The 26461-nt window shown below is 45.4% G+C and overlaps 1 protein-coding gene across 5 annotated transcripts; it reads left to right on the top strand.

Annotated features, from left to right (window-relative positions):
* The first annotated feature begins 1652 nt into the window (after window positions 1–1652).
* On the top strand, window positions 1653–26410 carry PISD (phosphatidylserine decarboxylase). Of its 5 annotated transcripts, none has more exons than XM_066331259.1 (8): window positions 1653–1724; window positions 4643–4737; window positions 8545–8720; window positions 21200–21436; window positions 21552–21690; window positions 22317–22463; window positions 23162–23322; window positions 23641–26410. In XM_066331259.1, the coding sequence occupies exons 1-8, from the start codon at window positions 1699–1701 to the stop codon at window positions 23863–23865; spliced, it is 1206 nt and encodes a 401-aa protein (XP_066187356.1). In that variant the 5' UTR covers window positions 1653–1698; the 3' UTR covers window positions 23866–26410. The 5 variants fall into 5 exon arrangements, with proteins under 5 accessions (XP_066187356.1, XP_066187358.1, XP_066187359.1 ...); XM_066331261.1 differs by lacking the exons at window positions 1653–1724; window positions 4643–4737 and adding exons at window positions 17059–17280; window positions 19067–19232 and having other exon boundaries at window positions 8587–8720; XM_066331262.1 differs by lacking the exons at window positions 1653–1724; window positions 4643–4737; window positions 8545–8720 and adding exons at window positions 12943–13006; window positions 17059–17280; window positions 19067–19232.
* The last annotated feature ends 51 nt before the right edge of the window (window positions 26411–26461 follow it).

Genomic DNA, 26461 nt, shown 5'->3' on the forward strand with positions numbered 1-26461 from the left:
ATGTTAAAAAAACCCCATAAATGTAAGAACAAGACACATGATAAAAGTAATTTTAAAATAGTTACACATCCACACATTTACTTTAAATTCCAAGGAGAAAAGTTAAATCGGGACAGATTATTAATCAGTTTAGCCTTGTGACAATTATTTTACACTATAAACAAGTGTGTTACATTTAACTACACTTTAACCTCTGAATCACTTCTCAGTCAATTCTGGGGAAACTTGTCTGTCAGGCCCACCGGTGAGGTGCACTTACACATGCGCTAATGGTTCCTGCAACCAAAGCACCTAACAGCATCAAATCCCACCCTCTTTGATGTTTTACTTCCTGCCAATCCTACCATTATGTAAAGGATATGTAAATCCCAACAATTCAGTCGGCTAATAATGTTACTGCTTCATGAGGGCTGTATCTGGATTTCCCCTCAAATTTGATGTATTTAACAATGAAAGGCTTTCCTGTACATGTCTAAGATACTTAAGCAGATATTACTGCCTATGGTGATGTGAAAAAAGGCAGAATGATATGAAGGTGTTGTAGACTTCATTTAGGCCTGGTGAGGAAAATAAACAAACATAAATCAGGAATTTAAATTAATCACCTTGCCTGAGGACCACGTCCTAAAGCACTGAGGATGTGGAAACACAGTACCAGGACTCTTGAATTCTTTTCCTACTGATTCACTGTATGAAACTACCCCTCTGCCACCATCAGAGAAAGGTAACTAGCTATTTCCCAGCAGAGTAGCATTTATTCATCTAGGGATGCATCTAAGAGAGTGGAAAACCAAACAACCTCTGCAAAATTCACTCTGGGCAGCAGGCAGCCAGGCAACAGCCAGGCAAGGGATGGAATTCCTCCAACCAGAGGCAGAATAGATGTTACTGCACTACCCTCCCAGACATGGAACAGCATTACGTCTGTCCCATGTCGTGTGTCCTCCCCCTAAAATCCCCGCCCTGATATTCCTGGTGCTCCCAAACCTGAGGCGAATAACTCACCTGTCCGTCAATAGCAGCGCTGAAAAGCAGCTGAACCCCGCCCGCCTCACCCTGAGCTCCCCAGCAGCAGCTCCTCCTCCCGCCGGGCACAGCCCACAGCCCCCAGCTTCATCCCGGTGGCACAAACCCTCAGGATGCACCACGCTGTCCCCACTCTACATCCCCCGGGAAATGTCCCCACATCCCGCCCCCTCAGGGCCGGCCCCATCCCCACTCCACACGGCCTCAGCGACGGCCCCTTTCGCCCCCGCGCCACGGGAACAGCCCTCAGCACAACGAACCCTCCCACTGAGGAGCACTCTCGCAGCCGTATCCCCACTCCGGGTCCCCAGTCAGAAATGAACCCCTCTCTACGGCCCATATTCCTTGAGAGAATTCCAGGGAATACCCGCCTCACACCCGGGACCGCCCGCCCTCCTCACGGCCCTGGCCCCGCCCCTCACGGCATTGGCCCCGCCCCTCACGGCCCTGGCCCCGCCCCTCACGGCCCTGGCCCCGCCCCTCACGGCCCTGGCCCCGCCCCTCATGGCCCTGGCCCCGCCCCTCACGGCACTGGCCCCGCCCCTCAGTCTCATGACCCCGCCCATCAGTCTCCTGGTCCCGCCCTCACGGTCATGGCCCCGCCCTCACGGCCCTGGCCCCGCCCCCGCGCGCGGGGCGCGGCAGAGGACGCGGCGGCGGCGGCGTGGGAAGATGGCGGCGGCCGCGGCGCGGAGCAGGTACGGGCACGGCGGGGCTGGGGCTGTCACTGTCACTGTCACTGTTCGGGCCCGGCAGCCCTGTGTGACAGCCGGCACCCCGCTGGGGAGGAGGAGCCGGGCTGGGGGCCGCAGCCGCCCCCTTTTCTCCCTCCTCGTTCGCTGACGTTTCCCTCCCGGGGCGAGTGCTGCTCTCTCTGCAGCCTTGGCCCTGCCCTTGGCATGTGTGCGGAGCCTTGCCCTCCTTCTCTAAGCTGGAAAGGAAGATAAGGGGCTTACGTGTTTTGAGAACGAGAAGCGCGTGGCCTTGTATAGTTTTACTCGGTTTTGCAGCCTGTAGCTGTCAGTGATGAAGTACCGAGCAGGAATCGGTAGATGGGGGCGGCTGCAGCCCCTCGGGTTATGCAATCCCGGCTGTCAGAAACACCGGGCCGGGCACTGACACTCCTGTACGGGAGATATCCTGTTACCGGTTGTGCTTTTCATAGCAACCAGACAGCTTAAGGAATGCTGTTTCTCGGCATATTCACTATTCTTGGATAGGACACACAGTCCCCTTGTTCCCCCCGTCTCCAAACCTGGAGAAAACACCTTGTTGCACAGGGCGTTCTGTTACCTCCGGCCTCAGTGCTGGCAGCAGTGTTGTCCCTCGCCCAGAGATGGCTGAGGACAGAGAGGGGCTGAAGTTAACGTGGAATTCCTTGGGAGATCCTTCTCCATCAGCCTCCATCGGGGGGGAGAGGCAGAAGGTCAATACTCCCACATGCAGTTGGACCCACCAAGGTCAGGCTGTCAGGAGCAGGGAAGGTGGGACTGTTTACTTTTGTCATCTTTAGGCAGATTTCAGACGGAGGTGGAGACTGATTTTCAGTGTTGGACACCAGAAACAATTTTGATAAGAGCTCAGGTTTAGGTGTTGTGTCTTTCCACTGTCAGAGGAAGTACCAGGAGCCTCAGGAGCAGGGACAGCTCTCGGATGCTCCTGTGAAACCAACACAACTCGTTCTGTTCTGACATTTTTGTATAGACTATTATGTAAGAAGGCTAACAAATGTCTCAAATACTAATGCTTTAGGCTGCAGTTAAGATTTAATTACTTTTTTCCTTTACTTTTTAGAATTTGAAAACTCTTCTGGTGAATTTAAGTCTCATGCTAATTTGATTAGTTCTTTATTTTTTAAATCCCTTCGAAGTAGCCAGGCTCTCAGCTTACTGATGAGCAAGTGCTCCTTTTATCCCAAGTGTTTTAATATGTTGTAAAACAGGCCTTGTAAGTCCACAAATTAGTGTAGGTCTGGTTTATGACCCAAGAGCATCAGGTGACCTCGTTGTTCATGACAAATCACGAACATACAGGTTATGCAGCAGTGGGAACACTTTTTCTGTCTTGCCAAGGAAATGACACCCTGGGAGATGATGCAGCAGCAGTGGGGCATGTTTAGCACGTGGTTACAGGAATTTGGGGCTTGGGGAGGATCAGTCCTGTCACATTTGGGATAATACAGGGGGTTTAATAGAGAGCATGAAGCTGAAGGGCAGAGTGAGATATTCTGGCGCTGTTGCTGTGGGGATAAGAGAAATCTTTAGCTGCTGGTCCTTGGCTAATGTTAAAGCATAGTTACCAAGCATGTGCTGGCATAATGATGTGACTTCTCGACAAGAAATCTGCTATTTGTAGATTATTCTCTAAAATAAAGGCATTATGTCTGTATGTAACTCAGTAGACACCTGAAATTAAGTCTTTAAATTCTTAATAATCACTTCCTGAGATTGAATGGCCCCAAATGATGCAATAGCTTGTAAGCTACTGAAGTAATTGTGTCCTTGGCGTATCTGATCAAGAGCAGATGAAGGCCAGAGGGCAGATGAAGACATCCCAGCTGTGCCATTGCCTCCTGGGAATGAGCAGGTTGCACAAAGATCTGGTTGTTCCTTAGGGCCTGAGCGTGTTGGGGTGAGAACCCTGTCCTCTCCTCCCTGTGATCCTGTCTGACAGCAGGATGTTGTCAGGCCACAGTCTAATACTTGTTTAAACATGCTCATTTACACACTTTGAACAACTTGTACAACTGGATGTCTTCTTGTCAGATTTATTACAAACATGAAATTAAATATCAAACACACAGAAAGTCCTGATTGAACCTGTTCTCTATATTGGCCAGTTCCAAGTCTATTTTATGTATTTTCAGAGGGGCAGAACCACTCTCACTGCAGTTCACCAGTGAGCAGAGTGGTAAGGTAAATTCTAAAGAAGAGCTGCTGTGCCTGGCAGTCTTTTGACTTTTTCAGCTACACCACTTGGTCTAATAAATGCCATTACTTCTTCATAGAATCCAAAACTTCTCTGTGTACTCCTCCTCCTCCCCACAGGATGATAAGGTAAAAGTTACAGGAACCAAATCCTGAGTGTCTCTCTAGACAGTTGCTCTTGTAGGAGGTTCTCAAATGACACAGTTGTAGCAGCCCAGTGGAGATGGAATAATCTCAAGTATTAAACAATAATTATAAAATTTACCAGTCCATTTGCATTTTAGAGCTCCAAACAGGCCAAGATACAGTTCATGCTGACAATATAAATAGTTGCCTGTAAAGGGCTATTGGCAAGATCAGCATCTACAATACTCAGAAAAGTATCACTGTTACAACAGCCCAAGAGGAACATGCCAATATTTGTTAAGAAAAAGAAAACATAAAGATGCATCATTAAATAAATACCTGCAGGAGCAGTTGGATTGTCAGGTTTTTCAATTTTTTTTTTTGGGGGGGAAAAGGAGTAGACCATAAGGAACTAGGCTCAGTGGAAATTTTGAGATAATTTGAGTAGGCTTTTCCCTCTATTACTCAGCTGCTAATTATTAGATTGTCAGTACACTCAACTGCTGACATTTGCATTACTGAACATTTGTACTTATGCAGCCACTTCTTTGTTGTATTTGCAGTTTGCTGTGCAGCTGTAACCTGCTGGTGCACAAGAACCTGTGTGTTAGAGCTGGAGTCCTGTGGAAGCAGCCTCCCTCAAGGACATTTTTCAGTGGTAAGTGATGGGTTGTATCTACAGGTGGTTTTAAATTCAAGGTCACTTGAAGTTAGGCAAATTGTGGTCTTGTATTGGGGAAGATGAAATTCTTGAAATTAAAGGAGTGGGAGTCCAGCATCAAAGACCAATTCATGGCATTTCCTTAGACACAAGCTTGCAAATTATGTTTTCCACATAGTAAAAGGAGTATATTTGCCTTTTTCATAAGATTCATTATGAGCAGTTGTTGTTTGTTGCTTGCAAACTTTACAAAGCATCTGAAACTTTTTCTAGTGAAGATGATTCCTGTATAGCAAACTCATTAGCCATAGGTTTATTTTTCTTAATTGATTTCTGCATTTTAGTTTTCTCAGGGATCTAGAGTTCAAAAATTATTTTTTTAAAAACAGTATAGTTTACCAGAAAGATTCATGTTAGGACAGTGTTTTTACATTTAAAAAAACCCACTTCAATGAACTTGATGAGCAATAGTTTGTGTACTTTCCACACGTACTGAAGTGACTGACTGGGAAGGGCAAACATCAAACTTATGCATATTAAAATATTCAACTGTATTACCTGCTTTGTAGTGCTGCTCTTATCAGATGTTCACCTTGAAAAGTCAGAGAGGTTCAGATTTCAGCAGTTTAACTGCCCTATAAAGAAGAAAAGCTATAAAAATCCTTTTATATTTTAATCTGTAGTTAAGATTTAAATAGATCAGGAAATCAGAGTAGGTTTACATGAAATGTTTAGGGCTTGGTTAGAATGGTACTTGCACTTGACCTTTCTGTGGCTGGGTAATGCTGTGAAGATCAAATCTTATTGTCTGTATATAAGCAATATTTGTAAACTTGTAGCATGTGCATTGTCATGTATTAGCATCACAAATAAAAGTCTTCAATTTTTGTTTCCTTGCCAGCTGAGCTATTGGTCCCGTTTTCTAAAACCATTTCTTTGGGTTAACTTGCCTGTCCAAATGCTTTGTCTGGCATAGAATATATGGATTAATTTATGGAAAAATATGCTTACACAGATGAATAGAAACAGCAGCTCTTTGTTGTCTATAAATCAAAGTCTTTATAGAAAAAAAAATCTTGGAAGCTGAGACATAAGCAAAAGTTATTGATCACAAAGAAGAAAAGGTCATTTTAGTCAAAATCAGCTTTGAGTTTTGAACAAGTCAACTTTTTAGCATGACATTTTCTAATTCATTGATATTTCACATTCTGATTTGGATTTAAATCTAGAAGATTTGCACATGATGTCATTAGAAAGGAAAGATAACTCTTCTCTAATTTTATCTCTATCTCTTATAATGGTCTCCTCTAAGTGTTTGACCAAATTAAGAATTTTTTCTACAATATGATACAGAGTAATGAAGCAGCATTTATGTTACTGCATCTAACTGCATAAACTAGAGCACTCCTGCCATTATTCACTTTCCTTTCTCATCCTGCATTTTCCAACATTTCCTAGGGAATGTGTCTTTTTCACCTGTTCCAGAGAAGAAAACTGTTACTAATTTTTTATTCTCATTTGCTGACTATACTCATTGTTTAAGAGAATTCTGGAAGAGGTTGGCTTTATCTGTGAAGGCTTCAGATTTAGGGTAGTGTCTAAAAATGTTATTAGTACATTGACAGTCCTGCATCTTTTTCCTCTTGCCCTGGGCTTGTTTCTGCTGGCTCTTGTGCCAAGGTGTGAGCTCTCACACATTCTCATGCTGCTTTCCAGGGAGCAGCAGTAGCATCATTAGAGAACACGATGTTCAGCTGAAACCTAAGCAGTGCCAGCTGCCTCAAGCTGGATCCCTTGCCAGAATCAGTAACTAGTGTTCTTGTCTTAGAATTTGTAAACTCCTGTGAATTCCACTTGTGTCTGAAAGATGTGGCATTTTATTTTGTCAGGGCAAAAAACCTTAACAGTGGCATGTTGGTTGCCTTTGCAGTGATAATGTTTTGGAGACCAGTTACAGAAGTGCTGTTTCATTAATGCTGGAGATGGGGGAAGTCAACTCTTCATTTATCAACAAATTAAGTTGTGTTTGCTGTGGCTTGTGGAACACCCCATGGTGTGGTCACTGCTACAGGAAGAGAAATGTTCACACGGTTGTAATCAATGCTCTTGAGGCAGAAACTGCCTCTCTCTGGATCCAAAGCAGAAAGAGCTGTTCCCACTGAGGGGTTTTGGTTTGGGAGTTTGTGAAACTCGACTGAAATAGCTGAGCAGCTTTGCTAACTTAGAACCAAAGATGTGGTGGCAGGGAGTTAAAGGCTTTAGGGCTAAAGAGTATCACTGGTCTGTGTACAGACATTTCTGTTGAAATAGTGATGCAAAGTTGAAAGGTTGTAGAGTCTTTCTAAATTCAAATAAGTCTGTCTTTTTAAACATTCAGCTGTTCTAAGTGATCGCTCTCCTACACTGAGCATTGTTCTTTATCAAAGAATAATTTTTAAAGTCTGAACTGTAACTGTAGTTGCTGCCTTGTTTGTTTATTGAGTTTGGTTTTCTCCCCCAGAAAAAAAAATACCTTTTTTTTTTCTTTTTTAAGGAGGAACAAAGCTGGTTTTGTTTTATGATTCATTTAGGCTATATCGTTTAAGCAATGTTTTAAATCACAAGCACAGGAAAGAAATAATACAGAAATATTATTTTGATTAAAAATATGGACAAGAATTACTTTTATTTGGCATATTTTTGCAGCATCGTGGCTGAATGCTTCTAATCAATTCAATTGCTTAGAACTAAACCTCTCCAGACTTCAAAACAATTGTGCTTTGTCTCTCTGTGTGCCTAGAAACAGAGCTGGTGCTGACTGAATTCTTTTGGTTGCTAATGCATCCTTTCATAGTCTAACCCTAAGAAGCCTGACTTTGATGGAGCAAGATAAAGTTCATTGGGTTTGATTCTGGCACATCCAAGTTAATGATTGCTGTGGAAATGACAGCAGTCAGTATCAAGAATTGGTTCTGAGCATTTTCCATCAGGTAGTGACTCCTGCTCATTGCTGAGAACCTCAGGACAGGAGCAGCACAGTCCAATACTGACTTAGCCCTGGACAGATTTTTTTTCTCTGAAGATTTTGGAAGGGGAATATTCCCACGGCTGTGCCTGCCCCGTGCTTGGTGTGTTGCCTAGTGAGCACGGTGTCCTTACATCTCACAATGACTGCTAGGCTGGGCTTAAGCAGGAGGAGCTTGGTAGTTACTCAGTAAGAAACAGATGTAATACTACACGTCTCTTTGTTTCACGTGGTGACTTGTATTACATCAGAAATTGGCCTGATGTCCTCTTACCAAGCCTACTCTAAAGCTGGTGATCATTTCCTTCCCTCTTCCAGTCAGCTGTACAGTCTGGAGATTCCTTAACTGTAGTGAAAGCTTTAATGACTGAGAAGCACAAATCTTCACAGTGGTACAGATTGTTCCCCAGCAAATGATTATTCCACATAGTACCAAGGTTCTCACAGCTGGGAAGTGTGATAGTGCTGTCAGACACTAATTTTATGTATTTCTCCACTTTCAGGGAGAACAATTTATACATATTTTGGGGAGAAGAATGTTGGAAGCATGTGGGGTGGCAGGGACAGGGATGAGGTTAAAACCACAGATGACCAGTTGGTGTCAGTCAGTGGAGTTACAGTACCGTGGTAAACTGCAATAACTGGGTTACTCAGCAGCATCTGTACATCCCTTCCGTGTCAGCTTTATTTGCTAATCACATTTTCATCATCCAAACTCATACCCCTCAGTGCACAGAATTGCTTTCCCTTTACTGTGTAGCTGTTCTGTTTTCTGAGGTCTGGGATTTTTTCTGTTCCAGACAGGAAGAAGCTTCACACTGCTCCAGTGGGGCAAGTGTTCCGCCTGCGGCCCTTCCATGTGCTCGTGGCTACAGGTGGAGGATATGCAGGATACAGAAAATATGAGGATTACAAGTTGCAACAGCTGGAGAAGAGGGGCATAGAGGTGCCTGTGAGACTTGCAAGTGAATGGGAGGTAAGAAACTTGGGGCAATTTTACTTCTGCCACGTTTGATGCAAAGCTCCTTTGCTTCCATTTCAACGGAGGAATCTTTAATTTGCCTCTACCAACAACATGTTCTTGACAACTCGTGGAACTGGAGTTTCTGTCACTTCAGAAACTCATTTTGGCTGAAGTCATGATACATTAGGAGCTGCCAGCATCTCCTCCATCTTTTAGTGTGGCTGACACCTTATGTGCTTTACAAAGAAAGCTGAGATGGAATGAATGCCTGGTTAATAAAAACGTATCTGTTTCTTGTATATGAATATACAGCAAGACCTTTTTTTCATAGGACCACATAGGTAACTGTAATTCTTCTTGATCCTGAGGGTTTTTTGCCTTTTCCTTTTGGATTCTGAGGAGTTGAGAAATTATTGTGGAATTGCAGGGGGTGTATGTATCAGACTCATATATATACCATTGCAGCATTGAAGTAAGAAATACTTCATTACTTCCTATAACTGCTGTATTGCCTTTGAAGTATTAAGTATATCACACAACTCCATGTTGGACAGTTTAAAATATATGTGGTATTCTTCCAAACAGCCAGCTGAGTGCCTGCTTCAGTGCCACTTCTGAAGGCAAGGAGTTAATTCTAGGATTGTAAGGTTGTGTAGGAGATGCTTCAGTGTGACCTTTGGCACTGTTTCTTTGCATTCCTGAGCACACTGCCAGTGTGTGAGAGATTTGGCCACATGCCTGTGGGGGACTAGGCTGGAATCCCTAAATTCATTTGGGTAGTGACCCAAAGCAGATATGATCCAGACAGTGCAGATGCTAACAGCTTAGCCAATGATAGCTCCTGAGGAATCTGTCTATAAATCCATCTTCTGTATATTCTTTTCCTGCTGAAGTTTGTTTCAAATGGGTTCTGATTAAAAAAGAACTGGTAAGTGTCCTCAGAGTATTTATTTAAATAGACAATGTCAATTGAATTTTGATACTTGAAAACAAATACTCTTTTGTTATTGTTCATACGTTTTGGTATGAAATTGGGTAATTCTTTTATTGCGTTTGTCTTCTTTGATTATACTGATATGTGGATCTGTTATTATTTGGTGAAGTTAGGAGTATTGCATTTGATGAAGCAGCTTTAAAGGATTTGGTTTTTACAGAGGGGAAATGGACAAAGAATTTCAAACTGATGAGCAGGGCCCCAAATGCAGCAGACCCTAGAAGGAGACACTAACAAGGTGTCCCAGTCCTTCCTGATGTGTTTTAAGTTCTGTTGAATGCTTCTGTGAGAGGGAAAGGAAGCTCAATGGTTATGAGGAAAAAGAGAAACTGTGGTCAGACATTGAGAGAAATATTTCAAACAGTGAAGGATTCAAGAAACATAAGAGCTGCATTGTTCATTTTTATTGTAAAGTGAAGTGGGTTGGTTTTTTCTGACTTACCATTTTCCATTGTACTCGGGTTTTGCATCACTGGACACACTTAGGAGTGTGGAAATGGGGGTGTTGTCCTGTTTTTAGGACAGAATAAGCCTTTGCATAATCAAAAAGAGACCAAGTGTGGTTGAATGGATTTTGAATACTTCAAAAGAACACAGAACAAGAAGCTGGTGCACATGCCCTCACTGCCCAGCCTTCTGCTCTGAAGTGCTGATTCCACAGTACCAGCCTCGTGTTCCTGTGGGAATGTGGATCACCTTCCACCTGCCAGCTCTGTGTGTGGAGCAGATTCCTGTGCCTCTGAGCAGAAGACAGACATTAAATGGCCCATCCTCACCCTGTTGAGCTGGCAGGAAAGCTCTCCCTGTAGCAGAGGTACATGCTGGGATGCTCATTGAGGTGTGCATCATTTCTGACTGAATTACAGAGTCGATAGCTTCTGTGTGGTTTTGTTTTCCTTGAGCTTCATAAAAGAATGAGGGGGGGGGGGATTAATCTGGTGTAAGTCAAGTATCCTTTAAATTTCTCCACAGGGAAAGGCAGAACTATTGTTTCTTTACACAGACTTTTTCTATGTGTAATTTTCTTGGAGATATTCTGTTGCTAATAGCTTGAGCTGATTAAGGCCTTAGTGTCTCCTGCTGTGAATACCAGTGGGGTTCAGCTTTCATTTAATTAGACGGTAAAGCAAAGGGCTTGGATGGAGACAGGTAGATGTTTATCAGATGGATGGAAGCTTATTGTTCCAAATCTTTGCTGTCACAGAACATTTCCTGGCTGGGATCTGCATGCATGGCATGCCATTCATATGCTAACTAGAGGCATTTTACTGCTTCTTACCTGGGCACCAGGGCACTGTTGGTACAGGATCACAGAGTCACTGTGGGAAACCTTGGCCAGAGGGGGAGTTTGGAGGAACAGAGTGACCACATGAACCAGAGTTTTGAGAGTGGAACTTGTAGGTGTCCTTTGCTCCTGTAGTTTGTTCTGTTCTGTGTAAGGAAAAAGCAGTGTTTGTTGGAGTGACATGTGCCAGGAAAGCACAGTAAACCTCTCTGGAAGTGGGCTGCAGTGTTCCAACTGCAGCTTATTGTCACAGGCCAGTTTTTAAAAACAACCCAATTCACCAGGAAAGTGCTTGAGCATAGGTTTAGGATTGTGATTCTCAGAGGTAAGAACAACACAGCCTGTCCTACTGATGTCAGGAAGTGGTTGTATTTATGTAACAGAGGATACTGGAGCTCATATGGCAGTACAGTACAGAAGATGCTTTTCTTGGCCCAGAGGAGACATTTAGTATTATGGTAAGAGGTGTGTTTCAAGTTCTGGAAAGAGCTAATAATGGAAGAATATCTGATTTATTTTTTTTAATCCAACTTCAGAAGAAATATAATCTCCAGTTGGTTTCTTTTTCCTCATTCTTGCTCCCTGCTTCTGATGCTTGGAGTTTTATTGGAGCATATATGCAATTCTATTAAAAAAAAAAAAAAAAAGCCTTGTAAAGTGGTCCAAAGTACACAAGAAAGATGGTCAGGAAATATTAAAACCAGTGTCATTTTAACAGCATCAAATTGTGTAAAGGGTGCGGTGGCGTAAATGTTTTTCCTGGAGAATTGAACCAAGTAAAATCAGTTTGGGTATTGAGGGTTTTTAAAATCTAAACAATGGGAAGGCTTTTTGACTAATGAGTGTTCTATCTCGTGCAACTTCCTGAGCTTCTTGCTGGGCTTATGGAGCAGCTTATCTGAGCGTTTCGGAGGCAGTTTGAGACTGGAGCGCACTTTGGCCGCCAGTGCCGGTGTGGGATCGTGCTCCGGCAGCAGTGTCAGGGGAGCTGTGCAGTGCACAGAACCCGCACCGCTGCCCTGCTCCCCGACGAGTCTTTCCCGCTGTCGGGGCCAGCGGCTCTTCGGGAAGCTGAGCGCTGATCCCCAGGAGTGCCCGGCCCTCCCAGGGCAGCCCCTTACGCCGCCGTGTCCCGGAGCCCCCGGCCCGTGTCCCGGAGCCCGCGGCCCGTGTCCCGGAGCCCGCGGCCCGTGTCCCGGAGCCCCCGGCCCGTGTCCCGGAGCCCGCGGCCCGTGTCCCGGAGCCCCCGGCCCGTGTCCCGGAGCCCCCGGCCCGTGTCCCGGAGCCCCCCGGCGTTGTCCCGGAGCCCGCGGCCCGTGTCCCGGAGCCCGCGGCCCGTGTCCCGGAGCCCCCGGCCCGTGTCCCGGAGCCCCCGGCCCGTGTCCCGGAGCCCCGCAGTCCGTGTCCCGGAGCCCGCGGCCCGTGTCCCGGAGCCCCCGGCCCGTGTCCCTTAGCCCCCGGCCCGTGTCCCGGAGCCCCCGGCCCGTGTCCCGGAGCCCCCGGCGTTGTCCCGGAGCCCCCGGCGCTGTCCCGGAGCCCCCGGCCCGTGTCCCGGAGCCCCCGGCGTTGTCCCGGAGCCCCCGGCGCTGTCCCGGAGCCCCCGGCGTTGTGCCGGCTGGCCCCTCCTCCGCGGGGCCGGGGCCGTGCGGGAAGGAGCGGCCGAGCAGCGCCAGTGGCTGCCGGCGAGGCGGGGCAGGGCCGCGCCGCTTCCTTAAGGCCGGGGCGGGCAGAGCTGGGCTCAGCGAGCGGAGCGAGGCGGCGGCCGGCACCCCGGGGGCACGGACGGGAGGTAAGTGCGGCCCCGCCGGGCCGGGGGTGCGGCTGTGGCCGCCGTGCGCTCCCCCGGCCGGCCGGAGAAGGGGCCCCGGGGCGGGATGGCTCCGGCCCATGGGACGGGGGGGTTCGCAGTCCGCTGAACTTTGTTCACGTCTCTGAAAACTGCTTTGGAAGGAAGGGTCGGTGTCGTGTTTCGGCGATTGAAGGCGGAAAGGAGACGAAGGAGACTTCGCTGAGCATCAGGTAAGGGCTGCTGAACCGCAGGGCAGATGTGCAAGGGCTGGCGGCCAAGGGGTGATTCACTCTGCCTTGCTGGAAATATCAGGTGGTGTTCCAAAGTCGACTCATGAGTAATCTCGGAGTCGATTTGAACAGAAGGAGGCTGCTGGACCAGCCTTATCGGAGTTCAGAGTCCCGCGGGGCGGATGGGGGCCGAGGAGCCGCCGAAGTCTTTGCGCAGCTTCCGCCGGGTGGGAAGGATGTAACGCGCCTTGTGCTTCCTTTAGAGACCCTTTATGGAGCTAAGAGTTTGCTTTACCCATATCTTAGGTTAAAATAATGGGGCGATAGTAGCGGTGGTACCGGGGAGTATTGTTTTAAACCATCTATATTGGAAATGACTGCTACAAAGTATTAAAAGGGTGCCATCAAATTTCATGTCACTTTGTAAAATAAATAAAGCTTTATCTCCTTGCTTCCCAGACTACCTTTGAGACAGAGCATCTTTTTGCACAGAATTTAGAACCCAGTCGTCCAGTTGGGCTATCCTAAAAGACTACTTTTGCTCCCTGCTCTATTTATAGAAAGCAACCGAAACAACATTGTAAAGTTAGGGGGAAACAATGAAAAGGGGCTTCTCCTAATACACTAAGAGAAAATGTATATAGAAAGACTTTTTTTTTCAAATGGGAAGTAAAGGATTTCGGGCAGTGAGGGTGGAGTTTCACTGGGCAGCGCTGTGAGCCCGCGGAGAGCGGTCCCGTTGGGAACTCTCCGGCTGGAGCAGGGCGCTCAGCGTGCGCTCGGGTGTCCCGGCAGCACCGGGGCCGTTGTGTTGTGCCCTCGGGCTTGGGGAGCCGCTGCCTGGCTGCGCGGTGTCCAGCGTTAGTCCTGCCGGCCGCCTGCGGAGAAGCTTGGGTGGGAGCCGGGGTGACGTGTGTGACACTGAACAGTTACTGCTGGGAGAGGAACGGGACCCTCACCGCGGGCACAGAGTACCTCGCCCCTCGGTGATAGCCCGAAGTTTTTGCTCGCACTTGAGTACGGCACTGGGATGCGTTCGGTGCATTTTTTAAACAGTAGCTCTGTGACCAAATAGAGAAAGTTTGACCAGAGGGCTTTGAGCACTGACCAGCACATTCCAAGCCTAATGATTCATGCTTATGGTTTAAAACCGAGGTGCAGGTTTGATTGTTGCATATTAGTCTTCGTTGCAGCTGCTTTGCTGTGTCATTTTTTAAAACTTGAGAGAAGGACTTGAGTAGTTCACTATTTGACAAGTAATTAAAAGAGGTCACCGGATTTGATGCTTATTTGAGCTGACAGAGTGGAAGGGTGTTGCATAGCTGGCAGATTAGCAGTCCTCTATGAGATAATAATTCTCTGTGGATTGATACCTGCTGGTAACTGCTGCTTTATTTGCCCAGCGTGGATTCTGGGTGAGTTCAGGCAGGTGAGGGAGTTTGATAATGGTGTGCAACCCCTAGAGTCCAAGACTTTTAAAGCTTTTTGTCTAAGCTGATGATGACAGGCTGTGGGCACTTGCCTGCATCCCAAGAGGTCCAGCTGTTGAGATGCTCTTATATGAGTTCCTCTGTCATGAGCTGTTTGATGAGCAGTTCCTTTCTCCATGGGAAAGCAGGTAAACTCAGGGTGCATTTTTCATTTCAGCCTTCTTACACTGTAGGAGCTGCATGTTACTTCTAGGGCAGGCACAGCAGGGATGGCAATCGGCCAGGCATGTCAGCATCTCAGCAGGATTCGGGTATTGGCGTCCTGGTGAATGAATGAGGGAAGTAGAACACAACTTTAGAGAAACTTCTTACTTGGCTGTGTGCAGTTTTTTTAAGAAGTGAAAAAAAAAGAACTTGTAACACTTATGCTTTTTCATTCCTGGAGAGTAATCTCTCTTGCCCCACGCTTTTTGCTTTGGACTGAAGCATGGTACTACCCACTGCATCAGGCTCTAGGACATTTCAGTGTCTGGGATTTTTTTAGGGAGCAGGTCAGCTGTTTAGCTGGGTACATGCTTCCATGGAATCATGGTTACTCAGTTGAGAACATGATAATTCCTTAAAATTGTTTTGAGGGATAAAATTAAATTTTACTGGAAGAGCTTATGGGTAACCTCCCTTATCCTGAAGGGAAGAGCACTGAAGCAGATGTGATAAGATTGTGTTTGCTCTGTCTCTCTGCAAGGGTGAAGGTTGCACGGGAGGAGATGGGATGGGGGGCAGAGTTCCCTGCAGGCTGCAGGAGCTGCTGGGCTGGGTGCTCTGCTGCTCCTGCCAAGCTCCACCAGTGCCAAACTCACTCTCTCCCCACAGTTCTGTGAACACACGTGTTCAGTGTGAAAAACAGTTCTGTCTTGGTCTGATGAAGTTCCTTTTGAAACCACATTGCCAATTTAGCTTGTTGCTGTTTAAAATGAAGTATTTACTGGTAGCAATTTCTAATGTTCCTGGTGAATTGAGAAGTAGCTCCCCTGAGCTCCTTGTTGCTTTTCTTTGAATTTTGATAGGATTTTGGCTAACTGCTTTCAGTATTTTACTATACAGATGGCATCATTTTTTTTGTGTAGGAGTTTCTTGTGCCAGCCAGAGAAAGACTAAATGATACTTTAAATAGGAAAACAAAAAGAATTGGCACAAGACTCAGGGAGAAAGGAATATATTTTGAGTGCTTTCATTGATCTTAAATTTGCCTTCTTCCAATTAGCTGGGGTTTTTTTTAAATATACAGTTGTTAAAATTCAGCTTAAACAACATGCACACAGGTCTTAGAACTTCCTGACACACAGAACACCATATAGAAGTTTTCTTCTTGAGAAAGATACTCTAATGCAGGATCTCCAGAGGTGTTTCTGGAATATTTGGAGTTGAAGGCCAATCAAAATGCACAATTACTGCATGAATATTCTCTGTTTGAGGCCTGACTGGACTGCCATTAGCTAGTTAATTCTAGCTTTTCCTGCTGGTCCCTCCCACTCTTCCTGCCTTATCCCTATTACAATGCAAGCCTTTCCCTCAATCAGAGTAACAGTGGTCTTTTTGATCTACTCTGTTAGCCACACAGTTTTCATGGTGCTTAGGCAGCTTTGGAAACAAGAAGGGGTTTTTTTTGTTTGTTTTCAACCCAGATTTAGCAGAAAGCAGAAGTGAAATGGAGCCACTAGTGAGTCAGCCCTGAAAGAGTTCTGAGTATTTGGTTTAATCTTCAGGTGAGATGTACTTATCTGACTTCCACTTTTTGAACCAGGGCTCACTCCCTTAACAATCCAAACCCAGGAGATTCTCACAGGAGATTCAGAAAATCTGTTTGAGGTGTGTTCTACAGGGTTAGAGTGAATTTTCTCTGTACGTTTAGAATGCTTAAATAGAAACACTGCTGCATTTTTTTTTAAAAAGCAAAACAGCTTCCTTTACTCCTGTTTTGTATTTTAGTTCTACTGGACATAAAAACTGTGACAGTACTGAAAATCACAAAATAGGCACATAACACTTCTTTTATACACAATTCTCAAGCTGGCCCTAAAACTGGGTTATTTGGTATGTATCTGGTTATTTGTAGAAGAATGTCCGTTACCTGTTCCCTGAAGTGAGTGTTTTGAGATGGAAGGAGACTTCTGCAGATGAATGTTTGTGTCTGGCAAGGATTGTAAAATAGGACATTCCTTTCTATTCTGTTTTGTTATTTATGAGCTGGACGCTAAGAGCAGGAAAGGATTTTTGGTACCTAACAGTCCAGAACTCTTAGCAGCAGCTGCTGCACTGCAGAATTGAAGCTGGGAGTTATCTCCTCCTCCTCTCCACCCCACTCCTCCTCCCAGCCTCGCAATCAGGCTGGTGCTGGGATGAGCTGTGCAAGGCCAGCTGGCCGCTCCTCTCACTAGTGCGTCGCTGCCCAGCAGCCTGGGACAGCCTGCAGGGTGTCTTTTGGGGAATTGGGTTTCAATGGCCACCCGGACTAGCAAGAAGCAAGGACTGCTCATATGGACAGCTCATTTTTATCGCATGCAGAGTCGGCTTTGTAGCGGGATGTTGAAATGTGACACAATGCCTGTTTGTTTGCAATAGCTGCAACCCTCGTAGCAGAGATTCAAGTGGGAAACAGAGAGGGGATCCAGAGACAAACCAGCGAGGGATTTAGGATCTGTGACGCCGTGTCCTCTCTCCTATGCCGGAGCAAGCAGAGGAAAGAGAGGTAGAGGAGAAAAGACTGAGCCTTGCAACAGCCGTCACCCTGACGATGTGTCAGTCAAACACCCTGCAGGGACCAGAGCTGCACACAGGGAAATGGTGAGATGCTACAAAGCTTTATCTAACCCTCCACCCTCTTGCTACAACCTCCGCAAAGTTAAGATTCATGTCCGGAGGCTGCGTTCAGGGCACGGCGGCAGCAGCAGCTGTGCCGGGGACCAGCACCCACAGCTGCAGAGTCCAGGCCCGGCTGCCTCTGCCGGTGGGACACCAAGTAGGAGAACTCGTTTCAGGTACTGTCGAGTGTTTTCTGCTTTGCAGGAATGGTGGCTGAAGCGGGAGGGAGGCTGGGAGGGTTTCTGGGCAGAAGGAGCGGGAGCCATCTGCCAAGCTTTTGTTTGGCTTAATTACTACAAAGCTCCTTATACATCGCACTGGCAGAGAAGGGCACGCTGTTCCCTGACAAGGGGAATGGGAAAGCTTTCATGCCTCTCCCTTCTACTCTCCATCACTAGGAGAATGGAAAAACGAGTTGAGGGGCCGCTCTGAAACCAGGCCAAGGCAGTGAGAAGCCCGAGGGCTCCAAAGCGATGCAGCTCTGCAGGGATTGGTCCAGGAGTGACTGCAGTGAAGGGGGGGAGAGCAGCAGGAGGGGGACCAAACCCGCTCCTGGCCTGCCAGCCCTTGCAGGCTGCTGGGTGGTAGGGATGGCAGGGAGAATGTGAAGTGTCCATTCCTATTCCCATGTGAGTCAGTCCCATCTCCTGCTGAGAAGCCTGCATTAACTCTGCTAAGGCAGCACTTCTGCTCAGGGTTCTTTTTCCCCGTTGCATTAGGATGCACAAATCGTTCTCTGTTTATTTATTAGTTCTTCGAGGGAAAGAAGTTGTGTTCACTGCAGAGAAAACATCACTGAACCAAAAGCACCATCTTTCATCCCCAAGTGGTGACAGTTATACCTGTCTGCTTGATATTTTAATTCTGATCCAAGTTTTGAAAATAAGGAGTTGGCAGGAAAACTTCCTTTTAAATTCATGGCTTCTTTCCATCTTGGAAAGACATACACAGTATTTTGTAGTTCCTCTTTCATGTCACAGAACCCCTTGAGTGAGCAGGGAGCTGTTGGGAGCAGCCAGACGGTGCCACTTGAGTTTGTGTGTGCAGTTGCTGTGTCCTGGTTGCAGAACAGCTCCTAGGCAGGAGCTGGGTCAGTCATTTGAATAGTTTGCCCTCAGGTAGACAGATTTCCATTTGATGATGTGACCTTGGGTGGTTTTTCATGAGTTTTGCATCTGGGTTTTGCATCCAGACCTCCTGCAAGGGTCTGAACTTGCAGGCCCTTGATGTCTGTCCTCTGCTAAGAAGCTGAGTAGCTTTTCCCTGTGAGAGTTAGAAGGTCAACTTCTCCCCATGGCCATTTGTGCAAAATGAGATCCCTCTCGGCCAGGACATCCATGTAACAACAACAACAACAAAAAAAAAAATCAGAGATGCAGCTGGTTATGGGGCAGGGAAGTGGAATATTGGGCCGTGGAGACTAGATCATTGTGCAGTAGTAGAAATATTGGCTCTGTCCACAGGTTCTCCATTCAGAACCAGGATACTCAGTGAAGACTTTTAGACTTGGAAACTGGTCTTACCTTCAATTTTTGAGGGTGTCATTCATAAAACGTGACCTGTGAGCGTGAACACCATTATTTGGGCAGAGAACATGTGTTTTTTAGATAAACTGTCCTTCTAATTTGGGAAGGGGAGGAACTGATCAAAATAAAGGACTAAAGACTTGTAGTATCAACGATTAAGAAATGTTTAGCAGGACTAGCTGACCCCAGCTGTGGGAAGCTGAGATGCCTGACCCTCTGATGTTGTGTATGTAATCTTTCAGGTTGCAATTCCCCCAGCTGGCCCTGAGGCGAAGGTTGGGCCAGCTGAGCTGTATGTCTAGGCCTGCTCTGAAACTCCGTTCTTGGCCTCTGACTATTCTCTATTACCTTCTGCCTTTCGGTGCTCTTAAACCCTTGACCAGAGTGGGATGGAGGCCTATGAGCAGGGTAAGTGTGAGCAGGTGTCTCGTGTGCCTGCTGGGAGCTGTGTGTCCTGGAGGAGCTGGCAGCAGCTGGGGGGAAGAGTTGCTTCATTCAGGACAGCCTGGTGATCACTGGTGTGAGAGCAGAGGTGCAGTTCACGCTTCTGTTCAGTTTTTACTGCTCGTGGTGTGTTGATGAATTGCCTCACAGGCAAGCGGCTTTTTCAGAATTACTTTGTCCTCTAACAGTCAGGGAAGGTCTTCAGAGACTTCTGAAGGAATTCAGTCACCTCACAGTATCGGGGCTAGGACAAGGAAGACCAAACATCTTGGCAAGTTCCTTTTCCTGGTCCCATTGAAGTGGTCTCTCTTATTTTGTTATTTTTGCACCAAGAGGGTTTGTTCCTCATGTTCACTGAGGATTTCTAGTCCAGTATGTCCAAATGATATGCAAATCTCTGCTCTGATGCTGCTGAGAGCAGGGTATGGGATGCCTTGCATATAGTAATTCTACCCACAAATCATGCAAGTAAGTATTTTGATTGCAAACAGGAACAAAATTGCCATTCTTAAGCCTATTTCATTGAACATCTGTTCTGTTTGATCCCATCGACTTGAAAACCAAGCTCCTTTGAAGAGAAGGGGCTGCTAGGAAATACCACTTTTGACAATTTGTGTGATTTTATAGTTGTATGTGCATTTTCTGTGTTGATGAAAAACAGCAAAGTTAATTTTTAGAAATTAATACAGTACAGGGCATGTCAAATAAAATGGCAACATTTTTTTCTTCAGTACTTAAGCTTCTATAACCCAAAGTATAGGTTTGTTCGTTTAGAAGGTTTTATCTGAAATAAGATTAGGTTGGTACTTCCTTTCTGCAATATCCCTGTATGTACACAGGATGGTGATTTGTAAGTGAAATCTTCATTTGCTGTGTTTGATACGATGGAGCCAGTGTGTACTTCTCTTTGTGTTTATGGCTGTTTTTTGCAAGACTTAATCATGAAGGATATGACTGAGAACAAATGATGATTCTCACTAAGAAAACCCCCAAGTTTTAGCTGCAAGTTGAATGTAGCTGTTCCAAAACAGCACCAGTCAGCAGATCACCACTTCCTTTGCAAAAGTGGTTTCAGAGTGTTCCTTTCCCTTGGTCCATGTTCCCCAGCTCCCCAGAATTACATCATAGCCATGTGAGCTTCCTGGCTGACAGCAAGTACCACAAACCCCAGAAGAGTTGTCTGCTGGAATTATCAACAGAAAGATGTTGTCATCTGTCCACTTCCATCAACAGCAGATACCTCTTGCCAACTTTGTTTTGTTTTCCTTGCTAAAACTTGGGCTCTGATGCAAGTTCAAAGGTGTATTTCTACATAAATAAAGTCACTTTATATTCTTGCAATTAGCAACTCCTGTTGTTGTGAGAGAAGGAGTAAGGCTGGTGTAAGTTTATATCTGTGTAGCTGCATCCAGTGGGTACATTTCTTTGATGGATCTTGTGTCACTGGAGCATACAACACACAGTACTGGGTGTGGGAAACACCTCGGTAGTAGCTGCATCTGAGGAGCATGTCATCCAACACTGACAAGTTATTTTCATTTGGTTATTCATAAAAATTTATATATTGGTAATGTTAAACTTTTCTGATTAGTGTTCTACTAGACTATGTGCAATGTCTCTTTTTTCTGTAAGCCTCACATGGGGCAGTTTCCAGTAACTTCACTGTGGAGCTTCAGCCTGCAAGGGAGTGGAAATTCTGGCTTCATTTTAAAGTTACATTAAATTTCATCCTGTCTCTTGTCTACCCTGGCCAGAATGGAGGGAATGAGGATGAAGCGCAGTGTAAATTTTTTGCTGCCTTAAAGGCTACTTGTAACCCGTGAATTCAAGGGAGGGGGCTGCAGGAACAGTTTGATCCTTCCTGTGTTACGGGGAGAAGTCAGAAAGCCGTCAGTGGGGAGGGCACTGACCTGCTGCCATCGTTCCTCCAGGTGGCCCTGTACAAGTCTGTCCCGACCCGGCTGCTGTCCCGGGCCTGGGGACGCCTCAACCAGGTGGAGCTGCCCACGTGGCTGCGGAAGCCGGTGTACAGCCTGTACATCTGGACCTTCGGGGTGAACATGAAGGAGGCGGCTGTGGAGGATCTGCACCACTACAGGAACCTCAGCGAGTTCTTCCGCAGGAAGCTGAAGCCGCAGGCGCGGCCGGTCTGCTGCGTGCACAGTGTGGTGAGTGACAGGGAGGGAGGGCTTTGCCAGCTTCCCTCAGCCCCCACAGCAATGGCACTGCTTCATGGGGAATTAATGAACTGCTGACCGTTTCCGTTTTTTCTCTTTGCTGTAGATTAGTCCCTCTGATGGAAAGATCCTTAATTTCGGTCAGGTAAAAAACTGTGAAGTGGAGCAAGTAAAAGGGGTCACTTATTCTCTGGAATCTTTCTTGGGACCTCGCATCTCCACAGAGGAAATGCATTTTAGTCAGGGTGAGTTCTGTGTCAGTTCTGCATTTATTTTGCTGTGCCCTTTCAGTGTTCTCAGAAATCATGATACTAAGAAAAATGGAAAAAAGTAACATTTTCTTGCACTATCAGGAACAAAAGCAGGCCTGATGTTTGGTTCATTTTATTTGCTGGTAACTATGTAGCTGTTCTAGTTCTTCTCTTTCTCACCAGGGGCTTTATACAGTCATGCCTGGCTCATTCTGATTATCTGAAGTGAGTTGTTTGGTTCCCACACTTGACTCCAAGAGCTGTTGCTGTACCATGGCTGCAGCACTCCTGCTGTCACACCGAAATGGGCCCAAGCACTGGCTAGCAAAAGCTGGATAAGCTACTCCTTAACAAGATGAACAACTTGAAAAGAAAAAATTAGGGTGTTTCACAGTACTATGATTGAAACAACCCAGGATCTAATTTTCTTGTAAAGGGAAAGGAACACTTGGCAATATTAGATTCCTGGATGAAACATATGTTTGTGTAGTCTCACCAGTCCACGTGGGCTGCATTTAATCCTCTGTTATTGCCCTGGCTCTAACATAGACTGCCTGGCTGTGGTAGATGACCTGAGGGGGAATATCTCTAACCCCTTCCTTTCCCTGCTTCCTCTGCAGCCCCACCTGGTAACTCTTTTCAGCAACAGCTTGTCACAAAGGAGGGGAATGAGCTCTACCACTGTGTGATTTACCTTGCACCAGGGGATTATCACTGCTTCCACTCGCCCACGGACTGGACGGTGTCACACCGACGGCATTTCCCAGGTTGGTTTCTGTCCCCAGGAAACAACTGCAGAGCAGCTGTGGAGGGAAGCACTGCTCTGGGCCACTGCAGGATGAGACACAGCAGTGCTGAAGTACAGTAATGGCAGAAAAGTGATTTGTCTTCAACAGTAATGAGTTTTGCAGCTGTATAGCTTACCAGAGCAAATCACATATAAATAGTGAAAACATTAATATTGTATTCAAACTGTTTGAGTTCTTTAAAGTACCCCTCGATGCATGCTGACCTGATTGGTTCCCAAACACTGTTTATTCAGTTTGTACCTGAAATACAGATAGTTCTACAGATCACACTGAATAGTAGCCTAAAGTATGATCTCTGCTTGTGCTTGGCAAAGAAAACACAATTGAACAGTTTCACTACTGCAGCTGGGATCAGATGTTTTTGCAGATAAAAATATTTTACTTTTTGATATCTTATCAAAAACCTAAGTATTTGGATTTGGTTTCAAACACCATGAGAGAGATAGAGCCACCACACGCATCCTTGTGTGACCCCTTTGTTTTCAGCACAGACTTCTCTTTCAATTGCTCTGCCTGGCACTTGCCTCTCTCCCTGCAAATATCTGACAGAGCTGTTACTGGGTCAGCTCCAGTGATACTGAAAACACCATCTGAATGGCATTACAATATTTCTACAAAGCAGACAACCTAACCTGAATATTTTCTCACTTCCTCAGGCTCTCTGATGTCTGTCAATCCCGGAGTTGCTCGCTGGATCAAGGAACTGTTCTGCCACAATGAACGGGTTGTCCTTACAGGTGACTGGAAGCATGGCTTTTTCTCCTTAACAGCTGTAGGAGCAACAAACGTGGGCTCCATCCGCATCTACTTCGACCAGGTGAGCAGGATCATAGCAAGCACCTTTCTGGTGTTAATGGTTGAGGTTGGTGCAGCATAACAAAATAAATAAAAAAGAAACCACAACGTATTACCCTGAAATTAGGGTGTTTCACAGTACTGATATTCTAAGACTTATTTAAACAGTGTTGTCTCCAGCATAGACAATTTTTTTAATATTCCTATTGCACCTTTGAACTGTGAGTTCCTGCATGGGAAATGCCCGAGTATGTACAGTCCACAGCTGTGGTGATGAATGAATGAATACAGAGCACTGAAATCCTCCAGTAAATCTTTCTCTCCTTCCTCCTCTGTACAGGACTTGCACACAAACAGCCCAAGTTACTCCAAAGGTTCCTACAATGACTTCAGCTTCATATCCAACAACAATAAGGAAGGAATCCCCATGAGGAAAGGGGAACATTTAGGGGAATTTAACTTAGGCTCTACGATCGTACTAATCTTTGAGGCACCCAAGGACTTCAAATTCAACCTCAAAGCTGGACAGAAAATCCGCTTTGGAGAAGCACTGGGCTCTCTATAGGAACTGTCTCAGCAGAAGATTTTCTATAAAAAGGGACTCTTTTCACACTACTGAGTGTTTCACTTATCAAGTTTATATCACTCAGCAGGACCTGGGTGAGGAGAAAAAAAGATGCCACTGCTGCGTTAAACTTGAAAGTATTTGGTCTACATTTACCTGCTGCTGAATGTAGAAACTGAATTGAATGATCATGGATGTATTGGGTACAGCTGCCTTTAAAGATGTTGCCCATGGTGGGTTTCTGGCCCACCCTGTGCCTATAGTCTTTCATGTTCTCCCCTGAATGTGCCACAGGATAATTATGTTCTTAGAGCCTCTAAGTCCCTTGTAAGCCTTCCTAGGCAGGTGCAGTGGGTACGGGTGGAGGTAGAGATTACCTGTATTTAAAGGGACACTGACAGGCTGAGTCAGACCTTGTACCTTTTATCTACAGTATCTGTTTTTCAGACCTTGAGTAAAGAATATATTCTCATATTTATTTTATTCTAAGAAACTCTGCCTAAATTCTTTGATAAAAGCAGTCTCTGAATGCACAGAGGGCCAGTGAAATCTGCTGGTGTGGCTTCGAGGCCCAAACAAAGCAAAATGTACAAGTCAGTACAATGAGTGACACTCATCTTAAGTTTTGTACTGTTGGACAACTTTAGTTCTTTTGTCTGACATTGTCCCTTTTAAAATCGACTTTGCACTGTATCTTAAACCTGAAAACAGTGTCTACATTCCAGACAACAAAACTTGTCATCTTGGAATTTCTTTTCTTTTTTTTTGAAGACAGACAAAGCTCTGTGTCCTCTTCCTAATCCATGATTTTATTTTGCTGTTCCAGGCCTTAGAGTTTTTGTCTCTACGAGAGACAGATAATTTCACCTCTTGGATTAAAGAGTCAGAAGACACAGGGCATATTTTTCTTGGGTTATGTGATGGCAACTAAAGTATATTTTTACTTTCTGCTCTGTATCTTGTTACTTTGTTACTAAATTCTTGAAGAATTAGTTCCTCTGTTACAGGACAGCTTCAGCTACTTCAGGACCAATTTTTATTGCACAGAGTGAAATGCCCTATGCACTGACTGTGTTTAAAATATTTATGGCTCTTAAAAGAAATCCCCTGTTGCTTCTCAGATGCCAATCTGGCCCTCCCTTGACTGGCAACAACTTCATCTTATTCAAAATACAAAACAAAAAACCACACTGGCTCTGACTTCTGCCCTCATACTTAATACTAGGAATGTGCTGGGGGCTGAAATCTTTGTGCTGATGCTTAACCCACTGTAAAATTTTAAAGCCTCTTTGTGACTTCACATCAAGAAGAGTTAAAATCTAACACCTTGGATCTACTGCATGGGGCACTGACAAAAACCACCGCCAAAGTGAAGAGGAATTGAGTTTTAAATCAGTGTATCATTTTTTCAGAATAAACTGTTTCAAGTCCCAGCACTCAAACATTTAGAACTGATTTTGCTGTCCAGAGCTTGTTGGAGTGGACACGCTTATGAAACCTGCCTTTGTGCTTTCTGAAAGATTTCTCATACTACTTCCTTGCTTGAGCTACTTTTCTGCTACTTCAAGGAGATGACAGGCTTTGACCAGCTCTGATCTCCTAAAGAAACCCTTATTTGTATGCAATGCAGAAAATAGAATATAATTTTGTTGTACAAATGTCCAGTTTGCCAAGTCCTGTACGCTTAGCTTGTCATCAGGAAGGAAGGGACAAGACACTGCCTCTAAGTGACGTAGCCAGGCATGAGTCAGATGAAGGTGGCTGTTTGGGTGACAAGCAGGAGAAAATTCATTTGGCTCCAGGAGTCAGTCTTTCCTCACTTTACACAGGGAGGAGTTTGAAAGCTTGAAGTGGCTCTCAGCCACCTATCTTGTTAAACTTCTTGGCATTAGCAAGTTTACTCCTGCAGCAGAATAGTACCAGATACAAGTCTTTTTAAACCTTTGAGAGTGAGAAAAGAGTAAGGCAAATATCAGCCCCAAGAGGATAAAGTTAGAGTGAGTTTTTTGATTAAACATCAATGTCATGTTAACAAGAGAAAGCAAATTTGTCCCAGTGGATGAGAGAAAAAGACAACTGAATCTTTTCCCTCTTTCCCACTGAGGTCTGTTACATCCAGACAGAGCCAAAGGAAGTTAAAGCTTTATTTTCTTCCTCCTCAGCAGCATCATCCATAGTATCTGAAGGTAACTATTAGTCCAGTGATGGAGCATGGGTTGCTTGATGTTTGCTTTATTAGAAATCTCAGAAGGAAGAGAGGATTCAGCATGCAAGTGGCTGTTTTTATGATGGTTGTAATACTGTGCAGAGCGAGCTGATAAACCAACATTGCTTGTGATGCAGGGGCCAGCAATGAACCCCAGGAGGGAAAACCAAGTTCCTCGAGGGTACTGATAATGCTGTGAATTTCTCCTGCATGGAGAATCCGTTTAATTCAACTGTATCAGTAGCACGGTACTTTTGTACGTCAAAGTGTATGACTTACTGACATGAACTCATTTAATTGCAAACATTTTGAAATAAAGAGTCTTATCTGTGTTGCTTATCTTTGTGGCATGACAGGTTACCTAAACTAGGCATTGTAGCTCCAGTTTGG

Source organism: Sylvia atricapilla, chromosome 17 (genome assembly GCF_009819655.1).
Source record: "Sylvia atricapilla isolate bSylAtr1 chromosome 17, bSylAtr1.pri, whole genome shotgun sequence".
Taxonomy (NCBI): domain Eukaryota; kingdom Metazoa; phylum Chordata; class Aves; order Passeriformes; family Sylviidae; genus Sylvia; species Sylvia atricapilla.

Excerpts from the sequence above, each read along its gene's own strand:
- PISD (XM_066331258.1), top strand. The coding sequence starts at position 17,278 with ATGGTGAGATGCTACAAAGCTTTATCTAACCCTCCACCCTCTTGCTAC. Across the intron at positions 19,233-21,199 it reads GATGGAGGCCTATGAGCAGG|GTGGCCCTGTACAAGTCTGT; the intron begins GTAAGTGTGAGC and ends TCGTTCCTCCAG. Across the intron at positions 21,437-21,551 it reads TCTGCTGCGTGCACAGTGTG|ATTAGTCCCTCTGATGGAAA; the intron begins GTGAGTGACAGG and ends TCTTTGCTGTAG.